Raw genomic sequence first — 15,527 nt, 5'->3', positions numbered from 1 at the left:
GCTAGCATGGAAGGTCTTCTCTGGCTTGTGCCTTAGCCAAAAATACCATGATTTGTCTTCCTTTGACCATAGAGCGAGTTTATGGAGATGATGAATTCATGCGTAGTGTTGGAGGATTAGTTATGTGGACCTTCTTTAGATTGACTACAAGTTCGAGTGGCAGTTCAAGTTTGGAAGAGAACGAGTTGGTAGCTTCAATCTTTGATTGAAGCAAGGATTAGTTAGAGAACTATTTAGACTCAATTAAGTAGTCAATCGTAACTCAAGTTCTAAATTTGTGACTTTTCAATTTTAGAATGGATCAAATCAATAAGAGGAGGATGAAGGCATAGAGTTTATCATTATTGTATGCACGAGTTTGTGTGTGAGAGATCTTTGTTGTGAGAGTGTATCTTGGAGGAGCCAATATGAAAAATTGAAGAGAGACTTTATTGTGGCAGAATTGTGCTAAGAAATAGGGCAATTCCGTGCTAGGAAATAGGAGTCGAGCCCTAGAGAATAGGGAGTCCTCTGAGCTAAGAAACAAGAAGCCTATGTGCAAGGAAATAGGGTTTGTCTAAGCGCAAGAAAGTAGGAGCAGGGGTCAGTGAGTTTGCAGGGTGAGTCCAACTAGTACAACATGAGGACAAGTGTGTTCTCAGGGTGATAGTTTGCCTTGTAAGAGATTCTATTGCTCAAACTCTATCAATAAAATACTACAACAAAGTAGAGGGTTTTCCCAAGAAATCAAGTGTGTAAATTGTGTGACTATGTTTTTATCTCTATGTTCTAATTCCACTGCTTATAAGTGTTATGAAATTGTGTCTTGGTGAAAGAAAGTTAGTTTCAAATTAATCATCTAAGCAATTGCAATATTTCATGGAAAATTAACAATTGAAAGCTTCATTTTTTGTGAATCTATGTATTTTTCTATCCATAGACCACCAAAAAGGCTATGCCTTTATGTTAACTTCCCCAAAGATTTGAGAATGTTGTACCTTGTTGGGGCTACGGATAGGATAATGAAATAGGTTGTTGGATTTTATTATCTTGCAAACCAATGCTTTTGTTGCTAGAGTTTGAACCAAAAAGTTTGTGATCGACTTTGATGGCTCAACATAACCCCTAAGAAGCACTTGCTCCATAGGAAAACTAATCTAAAATTGGTGGTCAAGATAATAATTATGATAATGGAGGGTGGATTCAAGTTGTGTGTCAAAATAACTAGAACAATAGGACAAATGCTCAGAAGGCCCTACCCCTTGCTAATAAATCCCTTGCAATCAAAGGCTTAAGTCAAAACAAGCTACCAACCCCAACAGTGGTTGTCACCCTGGTGCTTTCCTTGCAAGGAGCCGATTGATGGGTGTGCTCTTTACCTCTCTAGCTCCACCATTGGCTGATGGCCTACTGAAATTAGGAAAGGTCTAAAGCCGCTACTTTGGATCAATGGCTTGCAATGTTGAAAGATCTTGAAAATTTGAACCCTTTATGGAGCCTTTGGCATGGAGATCACAAGGAGATGGAAATGATCACCAATACACAATAAAAGTTGCCTTATGGAATGTCCTCACCCTATCAAATTTTGGCATAAAACAAATAGTCTTGTCGATTTAGACCTTATTCTATGAGTTAGGTATTCTTTCTTTGTAAGAAACTAAAACTACTATTTTTTGCTTAGGACGACCTTACATGTGAATCTGCCGAATGCTATTTATCTTTTTCTAAGTGGGCTAAAAGAAGTGGGGAAGTAACTAACCCTAATATCTTGCCAACTAATGTTGATGAGGCAAAAACCCCAACTCAAAGAATTGAGTGGACACTACTTAATTTATATCATTGTATTCTTGTATCAGCGAATATATATGCTTCAAATGATGCAATAGAATGAATGACCCTTTGGAGGTGGATGGCTGATGAATTACTAGAGGCTCCTTGGTTGGTTTGTGTGACTTAGTATGGTGGAATGTTAGGAGCACGGGGAGGGCATGCTACTCATGCAATTAACCTAAGGAGAGAAGGGTGTTTGGTGTGCCCTAAAATTCAGGCTAGGGTTTTTGTAGCATAAAAACTATGGCTGAAGCAAGAAAACTGATAGCTTGGAAACTTGAATGTAAAAATACACAAGTATTTTAAATAATAATTTATTAATATGTATAAAATGTATAAGATGATATGAATGTTTACAACGAGGCCCTGCTTTTATACCTCAACAGGTGATCTATCGCGAAGGGGCATGTCTTTTAGACATGCCTTTTCACTTAACTTAATGACTATTTAACCTAACTAATATTTGATTATTTAATATTTATATGTATTTTATTTATTTAATTGTTATGAATTATATTCATAACAGTTTTATGGCCCCAATAAATTCCACCATCATTATTCAACAAAGTTCTTGGAAGAGAAAAGTTTTAAAAGTTCAGAATGATACTTTGGCTCACAAACAAACCTTTGGCTTAAGGGGGGGAATGTTGGACATGTAATCCTTTAGAATTTTGTCATTGTAAATAATTTGTAAATAGTAATGGATAGGTGAATTTGAAAGGTCAATAGACCTCTTGGAAGATGAGAACAAGAGTCATCTTCTTGCATTTATAAGAATTCATGTTAATACAATACCATCCAAGTATGGACTTTGGAGTTACACCTTGGCCTGACACTTTCTATATATATAATTACTAGGCATAGCCTAGATAGACTACTTAACGGTTCCCATTTTTGCTCTATCTCAGTCCCTAGTAATTTGGCTCAGGAGAATTTAGGAACTGGCATTTCCTGTTATGATGAATAGAGATTATTTTCTTATACTGGACCTAGACTCACTGTTCTAGTCATTTATATTTGAATCTCAACTTTCAAAGCATTAATTGTGTTAAGGACATTAGTCATCCTCTCCTTTGACGGATTTCAATTTTAAACCCTAAAATTTTATCACTGGCATCAAATTACGCAACTGAAATTTGATTTTTTTAATGATAGTTTGATTAGTTCAATTTGAAAGATTTAATATCCTGGATGCCTGTGCTCATGATTCTTGCTTGTGCGAGGCTTTTTGTTTTTTCTTTTCTTATAAACTTGCTTTTACATGTATTTTATTGCATTATATGAAAATAAAAATTTAAATAAACTTGCTCTATCGTGTGAAAAGAAAAATTCAAATAAGTCTAGGCTATTTAATGATTTTGAATATAGTGGAAAGGCCAAGGCCATCAGAGACCTGAAATTGTTGGTATGCAAAATATGTCTTTTCCGAATGTCCAAATGTAAATTTCTGCTTGATAAATCTAGTAATGCCTTCCACTGTACACTCAGTTGTTTGAAAAACCGCCCATATAAACACTGTGTTGTGCAATTATCTGCATTTATTTTTGATCTACATAAGAAAAACTCTCTTTTTCAATTGCCAATCAACTGGCATCTGAAACCTAGGAACATGGCTCAGAAGCACATAGTTATCATGCACAACCGCCACATGCTAGCAAGTCATCCAAGGTACACACATTTAGTTTGCTCAAGGAAAAAGCTAGAGTTTCCACATGTTACATGCTGCCTAAAGCTAATATGGTATGCTACAGTTTCTACATGTCAGATGCTGCCTAAAGCCAATATGGTATTCATCCACGACTCTGTTTTTCTGGTGTTTTTATTTTTATTTTTATTTTATATAAATGAAATATAGTTAGGTATTTGTTGTCATGGATATTGAACCCAGTTTTATTACTGTGATAGCTGGTCATTTTCTGAAGGCCAACAATGTAAACCAGATGAGTTTAAACCGGTGTTCCGAGGGTTTGTCCCTTCTTCTGTAATTAGTTCAAGGCTGACTATAATTTGAAATCAATTGCTAACAAGTAACTGATATAGTGTGCTTTCACTGGAATTTATCCGAACATAATCTTGGTATGGAGGCATTGTAATTCTGATGTCTCAGTTATGCCTACGAGAGAGATGAAGGCTTCTCTAATCATGAAGGCAATGGGTTACAGGGTTTCATTACATTGCATGGCGCTGTATTGTTTTTCAGTTTTTAGACAAATTCAGTTTTTGGGGAAATGAGTTTGTGTTTAGTTGTTCTGCTGAGGTTTCTGGAAAGCCATGCTTATGAGCCCAGTTGAGACTTGACCTAGATATTTTTCCTGATTATAACACCCTTTCCACGATTTCAAGGGCAAGAGTGAAATGGAGCCTGAAGACACCATTGTAGATTTGATCGTAGTGCTGTTTGATAGGCTTGAGCTCTATCACGAGCTGGTGCCTGTACTGACTTGATATATGAAGTTCATCCCTTGGAAGGACCAGGAAATGCCCAGAACACCTCAACTTCCATAATCTTTGTATGAGAGCTCTTACACAAAATAATAATAGAAAAATTCTTTCCATCCTTAGGAAGATTTTGTGTGTTATTTGTCATTTCTTTTTGCTCTATTTGTGTTATACAATGCTTGCAACACTTTGATATATGATGGAATTATATGGCGTGAATAGGAGCTTTCAGAAGATTAATGTACTTTGTGGAGTTTTATTTAATTGCACAGAGATTTGGTAATGTTGCATTTCATTTCCTTCACTATTGCAAATGCCTGAGTAGCCATGGGGAGGGTGGGTGGAAAAGTAGTTTTTGTACTCATATAATCATGACCTATGAATAGTACTTGATATTGTTCCTTCCAACTAATAAGGGCTAGAGCAATTGTAGGCTGTAGCAGCACCTAATTCTGTCACATTGAAGAGGAATTCAAGTTTAGAGGATTCAAGGTCTGAAATGGTTAATAGTGGCCATGAAAGGAAATTTATGGGTAGAAATGGCAACAACAAATATTGGCCTCTCTATGACTGCATCACAATTATACCTGGAGACTGACTGAAACACAAGCATTATTAATCAACCTGGAAGATTTACCTTATAAACTGTTCAAAAACTTCCTTTTCCAAGCTTGTTTGCTAAGTTGTTTGCATAAGCTCTGATCTGTGTATAAGAATATCTTGTAGACACCATTGTGGAATAATAATGTAAGAATTCTCCATGGAGGGAGGCCTAGAGTCGAGAGGGTCCATAAACTCTAGAATGGTTCGTCCTCATCACTGGCAGTTCTCTTACAACAACATCGCTGATGGAACATTATGCAAGAAACCACTACTATGATAAAAGCACGACACTATTAAAAAACATTGCTGCAAATAATGTTGAACAAGGTAATGGAATATAGATTCTAAAAGATATGTATTCATAATTAATGCATTAGTATTAAAGATAAACAATTCACCTTCCATAACTCTTACAGGTGGTCCATTTTCAACTGCATTTCCTTCACGAGAGGAAACAGAAATCACTGAGTCAGATAATGTAAGGTGGAAACTGGTGAATTAGATATCGTAAATTAGATAGACTTTGCAAAAGACAATATGGTCAAAAGAAATTTTTTTGGGGATTCTCACCAGAGCAATTCCACTTGTGAACATCATTAGTGTTGAGAAACCAAGTACTAGTAAATAATGGTGATTTCTCTTTCTTGATAATTACTTGTGAATGTTTGTTGGCTTCTTATTAAATTTTATGTTCTCTTTATCAAGTAATTACCAAAACCATAAAGATTACAGAGACAATCAACACAAGAATTTAGGCTCCAAGCTAGGGCAAAATCCCTACAAAGGGGAAAACCCAACAACAATCCTTCTCTTATAGAATCAGATCAAAATGAGATATCCAAGACCAAGACCAATGCCTAAAACTGCCACCAAAACTTCAAGTCCAGCCCTCCTTGAAGTCATTTCCAAAGTCAAAGTCAACATAGGTCAAACTGGTCAACCTCGTGAAATTTCGGGCTTCCCTGAAATCTCGCTCCTCAATTTTCGGGCCTGCAATTAGCTCTGAAATTCGGCATTCTTTTCACTGCAATTCCTCCACATGTGCAAGCTCCTTTTTCTCCTACTTCGTCCTTTTCTTCTTAGGTGCAGAAGATATGTATGATGATGATGTGTGAGTGTCCTCCAAAGTAATCGAACTGTCCTCTATATATATCTGTCCAGGAGATCGAATAGATGGCTCTTGGAAGCCCATGCCGACTTGTTCCCAAGGAGGGACAACTTGTACATTTTGATGGCTTTTGATTCAATAAAAACTCAAAATTCTTTTTCTTACAAATGTCCAAATAAAACATGACTCAAGTACATTTTCTTTGACTCAAAATAATTTGTTTTTGATTCTTTTTGACTCTTATAAGCATGAAGAACATGCTTTAATGAAAAATAAATAATAATAATAAATATGTCAATGATAAAAATATATTTTATTACATTATGAAGACCGACACTAGTTACATTTTTCAACAATCAGAACTACAAATAAAAATAAAATCATAATAATGAAAATCAGAATAATCAAAGGAACATTGTACTCTGGTGGCTAGACAAGATTGACAATCATCCTGGACAGGCCATGTAATTTGGAATCCTGTTTTTTGGAGTTGATTAAAATTCTCATTAGCACTAATATTGTAGGTTTTATCACTTGGAATATCTATAAGATATGATTTGCAATCTGGAAGGCTGAAATATTGGGCAGGGTAGAAGAAGTAATAACTGTTGGTTTCTATGCATTTGAGTGGAGTGACGTTCTTGTCATCTTGGAATTTCTTTATTAGTTGGGTGTGTGGTGTACAGGTCATAATTGTTCCGACTATGTATCCCAGAGAGGGACTGAAGAATCCATCTCTGATTAACCAATCTTAGAGGGGAAAGGAATCACTCAGGTTTGGGTATGGTATAACAATTCTTCGATATTGTCGACTTGTAATATCCCTATGTAATTTTTCCTTTTGGGGTTGATAACAAAGGACAAGATTTGCTCCAGAATTCTCAGTAACTTTAAATTTCAACACTATGATAATGAAAATACAGTGATGTAAGTAAACACTAATTCAACAGTAGATATCGGATTGCAATGTTTATCTCAGAGCTGTTACAGCAGCCTTAGTAAATTAATAGCAGAACAGTTAACTAAGCTTAATACTGCTGTTACTAATTATTCAATAACTTACTGCCTATCAGATGCAAATCTTCAAAGCTTCCGTGTGGTATGCTGCTGATCGCAGAGAACTTCGCTGCTCCCAGTAATTACTGCATTGCCAAGGAGAGTTTGTGACAGACCCATCTCAGTCCAATATATCCTTGCTGTCTAAAGTTTAAACAGTACTTCAGGAGAGTATTGCTGGCTGTGTGTTTACAAATGGCCCTTGCATTAGTCCATCTAAGGTTACAGAAGTACCTGTGGCCTTCCAAGGGGACCTTCTAACGGTTAAATTAGAGATCCGCTGCCTCAACCCTCCCAGAGAGACTGAACTTCCATGCTGCCCAGGATTAGAGCTTCAATATGCTTCGCTGATTAGGACAGAGGGATTTACGAGACCTCGCTGTCTTGAACAATGGTCAAATTGTTCTGGTGGTTGTCTAAACTGCCTCGCTGCTAGGATAGAAATTTTGGCCCTGCGGTCCCTGTGGTCTGATTTTTTTTTCTTAATCACGGAAGCACAAATGATATAAAGGTGACCTTCGATGCTTCTTAACAGAATTTGTTGACCAAATAAACAACAAGAAACTGCAGTCTTGCTGCTTCCAATTCTTCAATCAGCCCTTTGGTGACCAGACATACCACAAAAAATCCACTTCCTTGCTTTGCCCAAATCAGATCAGAGATGCTCCAAGATAAAATGCTGTAATAGAGACGAGGAAGAGTGGGGATTAGCTAGGGTGGAATGTCTCACCACCAACAATAATCAAGGAGAGCGGACTAGCTAGGTTGAGATCACCTCCACTGAAACTAGTCAAGAGAAAGGGGGGTCTTAAAACCCTTAGAGCCTCAGCCTCAACAAAACAGAGATAATCCAATGTGATGATCCAAAATGATCCCAAGTCTCCTCTATTTATAGATTCCCTCATGGGTTTTTTCAATTGTGATGTCCCAGCCAACCCAAAATTTACCCAATGTTGCCCCAAGCATTGGATAATTGGGTTTTCCCCCTTTATCAAGAGTCAAGGCTATAGCCTACGGGGTTCGATAGGCTATTCCATCCTCCCGTGGGAAATTAATCAACAGGGGACATTACACAACTACTCTCCAACTGAGGGAATTGGAAACACATTGCAGGCGCGAGTGACAAGCTGATTGTCATGGCACTCTATAGATAAAATACCACAACTTCCAAATGGTTATTGGCTGATGGAATTTCCATAATGGGAAGGACTGCAGTCTTTATAAGATGAAAAACTCTGAAAGTTAGCAATAATGATCAAGTAGACCATGACAGTAATATAACCACCCAGATGCAAAGTGGTAATAACAGGGATGATGATTGAGGATCTCATTTTCCATAAACCCAACCAAACAGACAGGCATACAAAGGTAAAATAAACCATCTTTGGAGACTAAATATACTAGACATTCCCATTTCTCTCTGAAAATATTTTACAGTTTTCATTTGTTTTGAATTCTGACTTTATAGTGGCACTAACCAGTTGCCAGGATAAAAGATTTTCAGGATGCCCCAGACAAATATTTGGAGAAAAAACAAAAGAACATTTGCAGATACCATTTGAATACGAAACAAGTAATTCTTGAATGCCTTACATCTGCAGATTCGATGAAGCTGTTACACAAGCTTGAAGGTAAGTGCACTCGAACACAGACAGTAAACTTGAATATAAACCTCCTTGAAGGTATAAAATGAAATTGGAAACAGGGATAAAAACATAAACATGATAGCTAATAAATAGCTCTGGTGGTGTTAGGCGGTGAATAGCCATGGCGGTCAATAGCCATTGGTGATGATAAATGTTCTGGTAGTCCTTGTCAGATTCCCAACTATCAAAGAAAAATATAATAGAATATCATAAGGTCTTTAAAACAAGATTCTATCATCCCTAGTCACAAGAACTCCACCAGCCCCCTAATAAGACCTTAAACTCTATAGCCAATAGACATTGAAATACACAAAGTTGAGTATTTCAGTTTTAATAGGAATAACCAAAGTATTATGTGAGTTTTGCATAAAATGAAAATCTTGAAAAGTCAAAGAAGTAATAGAAGTTCAAGGATGAACTCATTACTATAGTCACTGGCCCTTGGCAGGGACTAATAAGCAACACCAACAGAGAATACCTCGTATTTATTTGAGAATAAATTGGCCAACCTTGGCTTCTTTGTATTGCAAATCTACATGTGACAATAACAGCAAATATTTTTTTTATGCTTATCATCTGTGTGACTGCAATTATTATGGTAATTTATTAAAGTCGTCAAATTATGCAATTTTTTTTGTATTCAATGTGACAACTTTACCGGGAGAGTTTAATACCACTGAGTAGATTAGGCCATCACTTCACTCTACTTGGATGATATATTCTGAACTTTATATGCTTGAATATGTTAAGAATTAGAGCAAGCACAAGCACAAGAAGTATTGTTGGAAATTTTTTTTATGCATATTCTACTCTTTTGTATTGATCTCATGATATTAATTTAGAATACATAAAATTTACCACTTCTAGATATATATCTCACAGACAACTCATCAGTGGATCACGAGAACACGTCATCAATAGATGAGTACAAGTCATCAGTAGGTGGCCTTGGACTTTGTGATTTTCTAGGGACTCAATCTAACAGAATAGTATTTGAAAAATTGCACTTGACCCATTTTTCATTTTGCCAAAAATTGATACAAAGGGTGAATATGATCATTTATGTAGCATTGTCAATTAAGTTATTAACTTTTTTGATCTTGTTTTGCTGTGTTACTTTTTGTTTTGGATATCTGGATAATGGAAAGAACTGGATATAAACTTTAGGATTTAGCCTACCTTATTGATTGAATGTCATGATGGCAGGTGGATCATCATGATCCAGAGAATATATCATTGCTTCGATTCAATGCATTATGGGAAGCAGATTACAGGCACGATTCCCTCTTGGTTTTCTCTACAGGAAGATCTCCAACATTGTACAAAGAGCTGAGAAAGGAGAAACCTTTGCTGACACCAGAAATCACCATAATGTCTGTTGGAACAGAGATAACATATGGAGATTCGATGAGCCCTGATAAGGGCTGGGAGGAAGTGCTGAATCAAGGGTGGGACAGAGACACTGTGGTAGAAGAGGCGTCTAGATTCCCTCAGCTTAAGTTTCAGGTAAAGCCTTCTGTGCCCAATAAATTATGCAATTGGTAAAGAGTTGTTGACAAGAGAATTACAGAGTTTACCTGATTATAGGCAACTGCATTTTAAAGAAACAAATGGAACTTACTAAAAAATGTAGATTGAATGGGTTCTTGAGTGCCACAGCATTGTGTATGACTGGCAATGTTCTGATTTATGTTGACTCGCAGGTAGAGACAGAGCAGCGACCCCACAAAGTTAGCTTTTTTATTGAGAAGACAAAGTCTTCAGAAGTGATTAATGCCCTTTCTAAACGATTAGAAGAGCGTCAGGTGAGATCCATTGACTGGATCATAGTCCATTCTTTTTAGGATGTTTATTATTTCCATAGATAGCATTAAAACTGCACACAGAATCTCAATAGTTAGAACTATACCTGAATTGGTACAGAAAAACAAAATTCATGGTGGTTGCACTTCTGAGAATCTCCATGGGCATTGCTTGTCTTGGATTAGAATATGGTTAACTGATTAAGTTCCTTGCATGACAGTCCAAGCAAACTGTTCTTTTCATAATTATTAGATAATGGCTTGAAAATATGGTTGGAGCTTAATAATTGGTAAGTTGAACTATCGACAGTTGGATGTCAAAATCATATATAGTGGAGGCATTGATCTGGACATACTGCCACAAGGTGCTGGTAAAGGACAGGCTTTAGCATATTTGCTGAAGACATTCAATTCTGAGGGTAAATCACCGCAGAATACTCTTGTCTGTGGAGATTCTGGCAATGATGCAGAATTGTTCAGCGTTGCAGATGTGTATGGAGTCATGGTATGTTTATTGTCACCATTATGCATTAGATATTCTTTGAGTTTTTCCAACGGTTTTCACTTATTATCCTGATAGCTGCTTCCAGAACCTTTGCTGTCTCTCTCTTGGTTAATTCTCCCATCGCATGCATAAATTTTTCTTTAATATTGTTATAGCTTGTGTTTTTTAAATTTTTAAATGCAGGTTGGTAATGCGCAAGAAGAGTTATTGCAGTGGTATGAGGAAAATGCCAAGAGCAATCCTAAAGTTATCCTTGCACATGAGAGATGTGCTGCAGGCATCATACAGGCCATGCAACACTTCAATTTAGACCCCAATGTTTCCCCTCGAGATATTGTAGGGCTCTCTCAAACTGGGGCAAAATACTTTTTACTTGGTCATGAGATTGTGGAATTCCATCTATTGTGTGAGAGATGGCGCCGGGCAGAAGTTGAAGATTCAAATGAGATATTCCAGCGGTTTAAAAGTGCAATTGTAAGGTTTAATATCATTGTTAGTATTTTGTTATTTGATCTGCTAAATTTGATTTGATTTCATTGTTGTTGTCATTTGATCTAGTAATTTTGATTCGTCTGCCCACAAACATCCGAATAAAACTTTCTCTAGCTAAGTAAACTAAATATGGACAAAGAAATAAAAATTTAAAATGCAAGGTGAGGAATTATAATGTCCATAGTCAACTTTTAAAACTACTTTCTTGTTCGGAAGAGGCATAAAAATGATCAGTTTATCTGCACAGATATAATTATTGTGAAGCACCTTTATTGCAGTATATGCCTTCTCATTGAAAATTGCCTGGCAGGATCCTAACTGTAGCTTGCTGCATCCATGGGGAGTTGAAGAAAATCTTTTCACAAGCATTGATCTTCTAAGACAGTGTTATGGAGACCAGAAAGGAAAACAATTTCGAATTTGGATTGATAGAATTCGTCCATTGAAAATCTCTTCGGATATTTGGCTTGTGAGGTTTGATAAGTGGGAACTAATTGGTAAGAAATGCATCTTGCTCTTTCCTAGTGAGTTCCAATGAAATATAATTTTCATTAATTCAACTTCAGAAGCCTTTGACAATCTTTTATGGATAATACAGCATTGTCGTATATCCTTATCTGTTTTCCTTTCTTCAAACAATGGTGATAAGGGCAAATCAACTTCTGTAATCTGTTTACCTGGCATCTAAATAAGTGCCATCCCAACTTCTAATAATCTCATTTATATTGGAACTACAGAAAAGGAACGACGTTGCTGCTGCACGACTGCTTTACTCAAAGTGAAGGTAATGCTTAGATGTGATCGTGGAAAGAGTGGTTTAGACTTTCACACACATTCTTCAGATTTTTAAACATCTAGATTCTAATGTTGTCTAATTTTGTGATTCTCTTTTTGGCAGCCTGATGCTCCAAATTCATTGTCATGGATTCACATTCATGAAACGTGGCTTGATGGATGTGGAAGCAGAACTAATCTGTGTTGTTCAATCTAAAGGAGCTGCTAGATACCACTCAAGCTCTGGTTCTGAGCTGTGATGCTATGATGGAGCAGTTATCAGAGGTTGATGTTTTGGTACATTGAGATCCAACAACTTTACTCAGATTTATAGCTTAACTTTTGAAGAATCCTTTCCATGCCCCCCTGTGCAATTATTTAAATGCCACATCTATAGGCTATAAATGTTTTTCTGCAGTTTAATGAACACTATATATCGGGAAGATTTAACTCCCAGCAATGAGAAATCTTGGCTGCCAATCTTTTATTAGTCAAATTTCTACTCTGAAATATTTCTAAAAGATTATTGAGTTAATCTACTCAATTTTCTGGACGTTTACTTTGTGGGCTAATATGGATGTGTGTCTGGGTGTGCAGTCCCATAGTGATATTTTTCCGAAAGGGAATGTTGGCAATATAATTACTACATCAAAATTTAAAACTACTGAACTAAAACCAAACTACACTAGTCAATTTCTCATACGAGCTTCTGCGCCATACATTTGCAAGGTGTCATCGTCTTTAAATAACCATATGCTAAATCAATAGCTTTACACTGGTAAATATCTAGCTACAGCACGGCCTTGTGTATGGAATCAGTCTTCCCAAGGGCTGAAGCAAAAATAATTAAAGCAGAATCGGGAGAATTTCATAGAAGGAATTATCTTTGTTCATGGTGGTGATCCACCCAAGCAGTTAACCTTGTTGCATGCCACTTTGGGCAGCCCCTGGATCTATTCTTTGCAAGGGTGGAAGCAAAAATAGTTAAAGCAGAATCAACAGAATTCGTAGATGGTATTAGCTTGTTCACTGTAGTGATCCACCCAAGCGGTCGCCCTTGTTTCATGCAACTTTGGCCAGGTCCCTTTCCAAGGAATTTACTGCCCAAAACTCTTTTGCAGTCCTTGAACATGGACTTGATGAGTGTTGTCCATGAAGTTGAAGATCCCCTGGAATATTAGGTGGGGTCTTGGGGATGATATACTATGAAGAGGCCAAATCATTAAATCTTGAAACACTTGATAAGGTTGAGACAGAAATACACACAATAACACAATATTTTATTACAAAAATACTTGATACCCTAACAATGAGATTCACTTAGAGAGGTCATAATTGTTTAAAACCTTGAAAGCTAATTCGAATTGGAAATCCTAACTTTTACAGCCTAACTCACCAAGGTGACTTCATTACACATATGAGCCTTATATTCTAACAATCTCTCCTAAGGTTTGCAGTATTAAAACCAAACTTATTGAAAGCAAACACATTCTCACTAGAAACACATTCATTGGAAAATAAAACAACATAATCAAACGTTCTTCTGATGCTTCTTTGAAAAGTGCTCGAACAACAAGACTCCCTTATATTCTAACAATCTCTCTTAAGGTTTGCAGTATTAAAAACAAACTTATTGAAAGGAAACACATTCTCACTGGAAACACATTCATTGGAAAATAAAACAACATAATCCAACATTCTTCATATGCTTCTTTGAAAAATAAACCACATAATCAAACATTCTTCATATGCTTCTTTGAAAAGTGCTTGAACCATAACACTCCCTCAAGCGGCTGCTCCTTATTTCTTTGAAAGGTATAGTCTCCCGGCTGTAATCCAAGTTCCCAGCATTAGTGTACATCATTTGCACATGAAATGCCTTGTAGCCCTTCTAACGGTATAATACCGAACTTCTATATCTCAGATCTCTCCTGAACTATAAAACAACAATTGCTAAATTAATGTCTCATAACCCCAACCAGATATGGTTTCTCAAATCCAAAACTTCCCAAACTAACAATTGCTAAATTAATGTCTCATAACCCAAACCAGATATGGTTTCTCAAATCCAAAACTTCCCAAACTAACAATTGCTAAATTAATGTCTCATAACCCCAACCAGATATGGTTTCTCAAATCCAAAACTTCCCAAACTATTGAACTATTATCTGTCCTCCATTGCATCACTCCTTGTCTTTGAAGTGTGGGCCTCTTAAAATGCAAAATAAACAAGTTCTTTAGTGAGGTCATTACTACCATCTTTGGGGGATCTTCCACAATGGCCACATTCTTTGACTTCTTTAGCTTTCCTTTGAGAAGATTAATGGCACAAGTCTTGCAATTATTTGTTGTATGACTCGTTTTCCATAGTAATAACACTGAATCAACTCTTACCCATCATTCTTTTATCTTCATTTTCTGAATATAGTGTTGTCTTTGGTTAAGAATCTCCTATTGAATCTCTTGCAATTGTCCTCTTTTTATTAGCTAATAGAAATGAATTCATGTCTTTTAGACCGTTTGAAGATATTTGACTAAGAGTAAAGATGACATTGTTGTATTGACAAGGCAAATTGTTCAACAAAATGACCTTAGTATTCTCTTCTTCTACCGTAGCCTTGACTCTAGCTAGTTGTTTGATGCAATATCTTGGATTGTTTGTGGTTTCTCATAGGGACTCCAACAAACATCTTGAATCCGAATCCTTGTAGGTTTAGAGAAAACTTAATATTCATTGCTTTTGCTCAAAATAGCTTGTTAAGATTATCCTAGATTTCTTTCAATAATTTTCCTAGGTCTAGATGGTGCAATTTAGGATATGAGAGAGCAAGGCCATAATAGCTTTGACTTTATCATCTATGCTCTGCTATTTAAGTAATTTATCTAGATCTTCAGGTGGTTGTTCAATCCCTTTTACCATTCTCCATAGGTTTTTATTTGTGAGCTACATTTGAATGATCAACTTATTTGTGAGCTACATTTGAATTATCACTTTCTAGATATGAAAATTTTGGCCATTGCTTTTTTCTAGAGTATTTTCCATTTTGAAAATTATGTGTAAACTCCTGTGGAAATTAAATAGGAAAATTTTGAATTTTAGGATATACCTCTACCTTTGCAAATTAGAATTGGCAGCTATTGTATGCCTTGGTCGGTGTAATAACTTATGCGTGATGGTGTATGGTGAATAAACATCTTTATTAAAGGCTATACAGATGACAATGGGTTGTACCATTGATCGTGAGTTACAATTTTTGTACAATAGTTAGTTGTACTCTTGTCATTCGCTATGA

The 15,527-nt window shown here is 36.3% G+C and overlaps 1 protein-coding gene across 1 annotated transcript in view; it reads left to right on the top strand.

Annotated features, from left to right (window-relative positions):
- LOC149238728 (sucrose-phosphatase 1-like) overlaps positions 1-12,793 on the top strand; it is a 52,365-nt gene extending 39,572 nt beyond the window's left edge. The window contains exons 2-8 of the mRNA XM_089373168.1: positions 9,868-10,167; positions 10,365-10,466; positions 10,774-10,968; positions 11,152-11,442; positions 11,771-11,957; positions 12,198-12,244; positions 12,359-12,793. Of these exons, the coding sequence (XP_089229294.1) occupies positions 9,868-10,167; positions 10,365-10,466; positions 10,774-10,968; positions 11,152-11,442; positions 11,771-11,957; positions 12,198-12,244; positions 12,359-12,451 (1,215 nt within the window). The 3' untranslated portion in view covers positions 12,452-12,793. The remainder of the gene's footprint in view (positions 1-9,867; positions 10,168-10,364; positions 10,467-10,773; positions 10,969-11,151; positions 11,443-11,770; positions 11,958-12,197; positions 12,245-12,358) is intronic.
- Positions 12,794-15,527: the final 2,734 nt, after the last annotated feature.

This window comes from Pinus tabuliformis, chromosome 8 (assembly GCF_031772625.1).
Source record: "Pinus tabuliformis cultivar Carrire ecotype Pingquan chromosome 8, CPIR1, whole genome shotgun sequence".
Lineage (NCBI taxonomy): Eukaryota > Viridiplantae > Streptophyta > Pinopsida > Pinales > Pinaceae > Pinus > Pinus tabuliformis.
The sequence above is the reverse complement of the archived record's forward strand: the minus strand, read 5'-3'. Positions and strand labels throughout refer to the sequence as shown.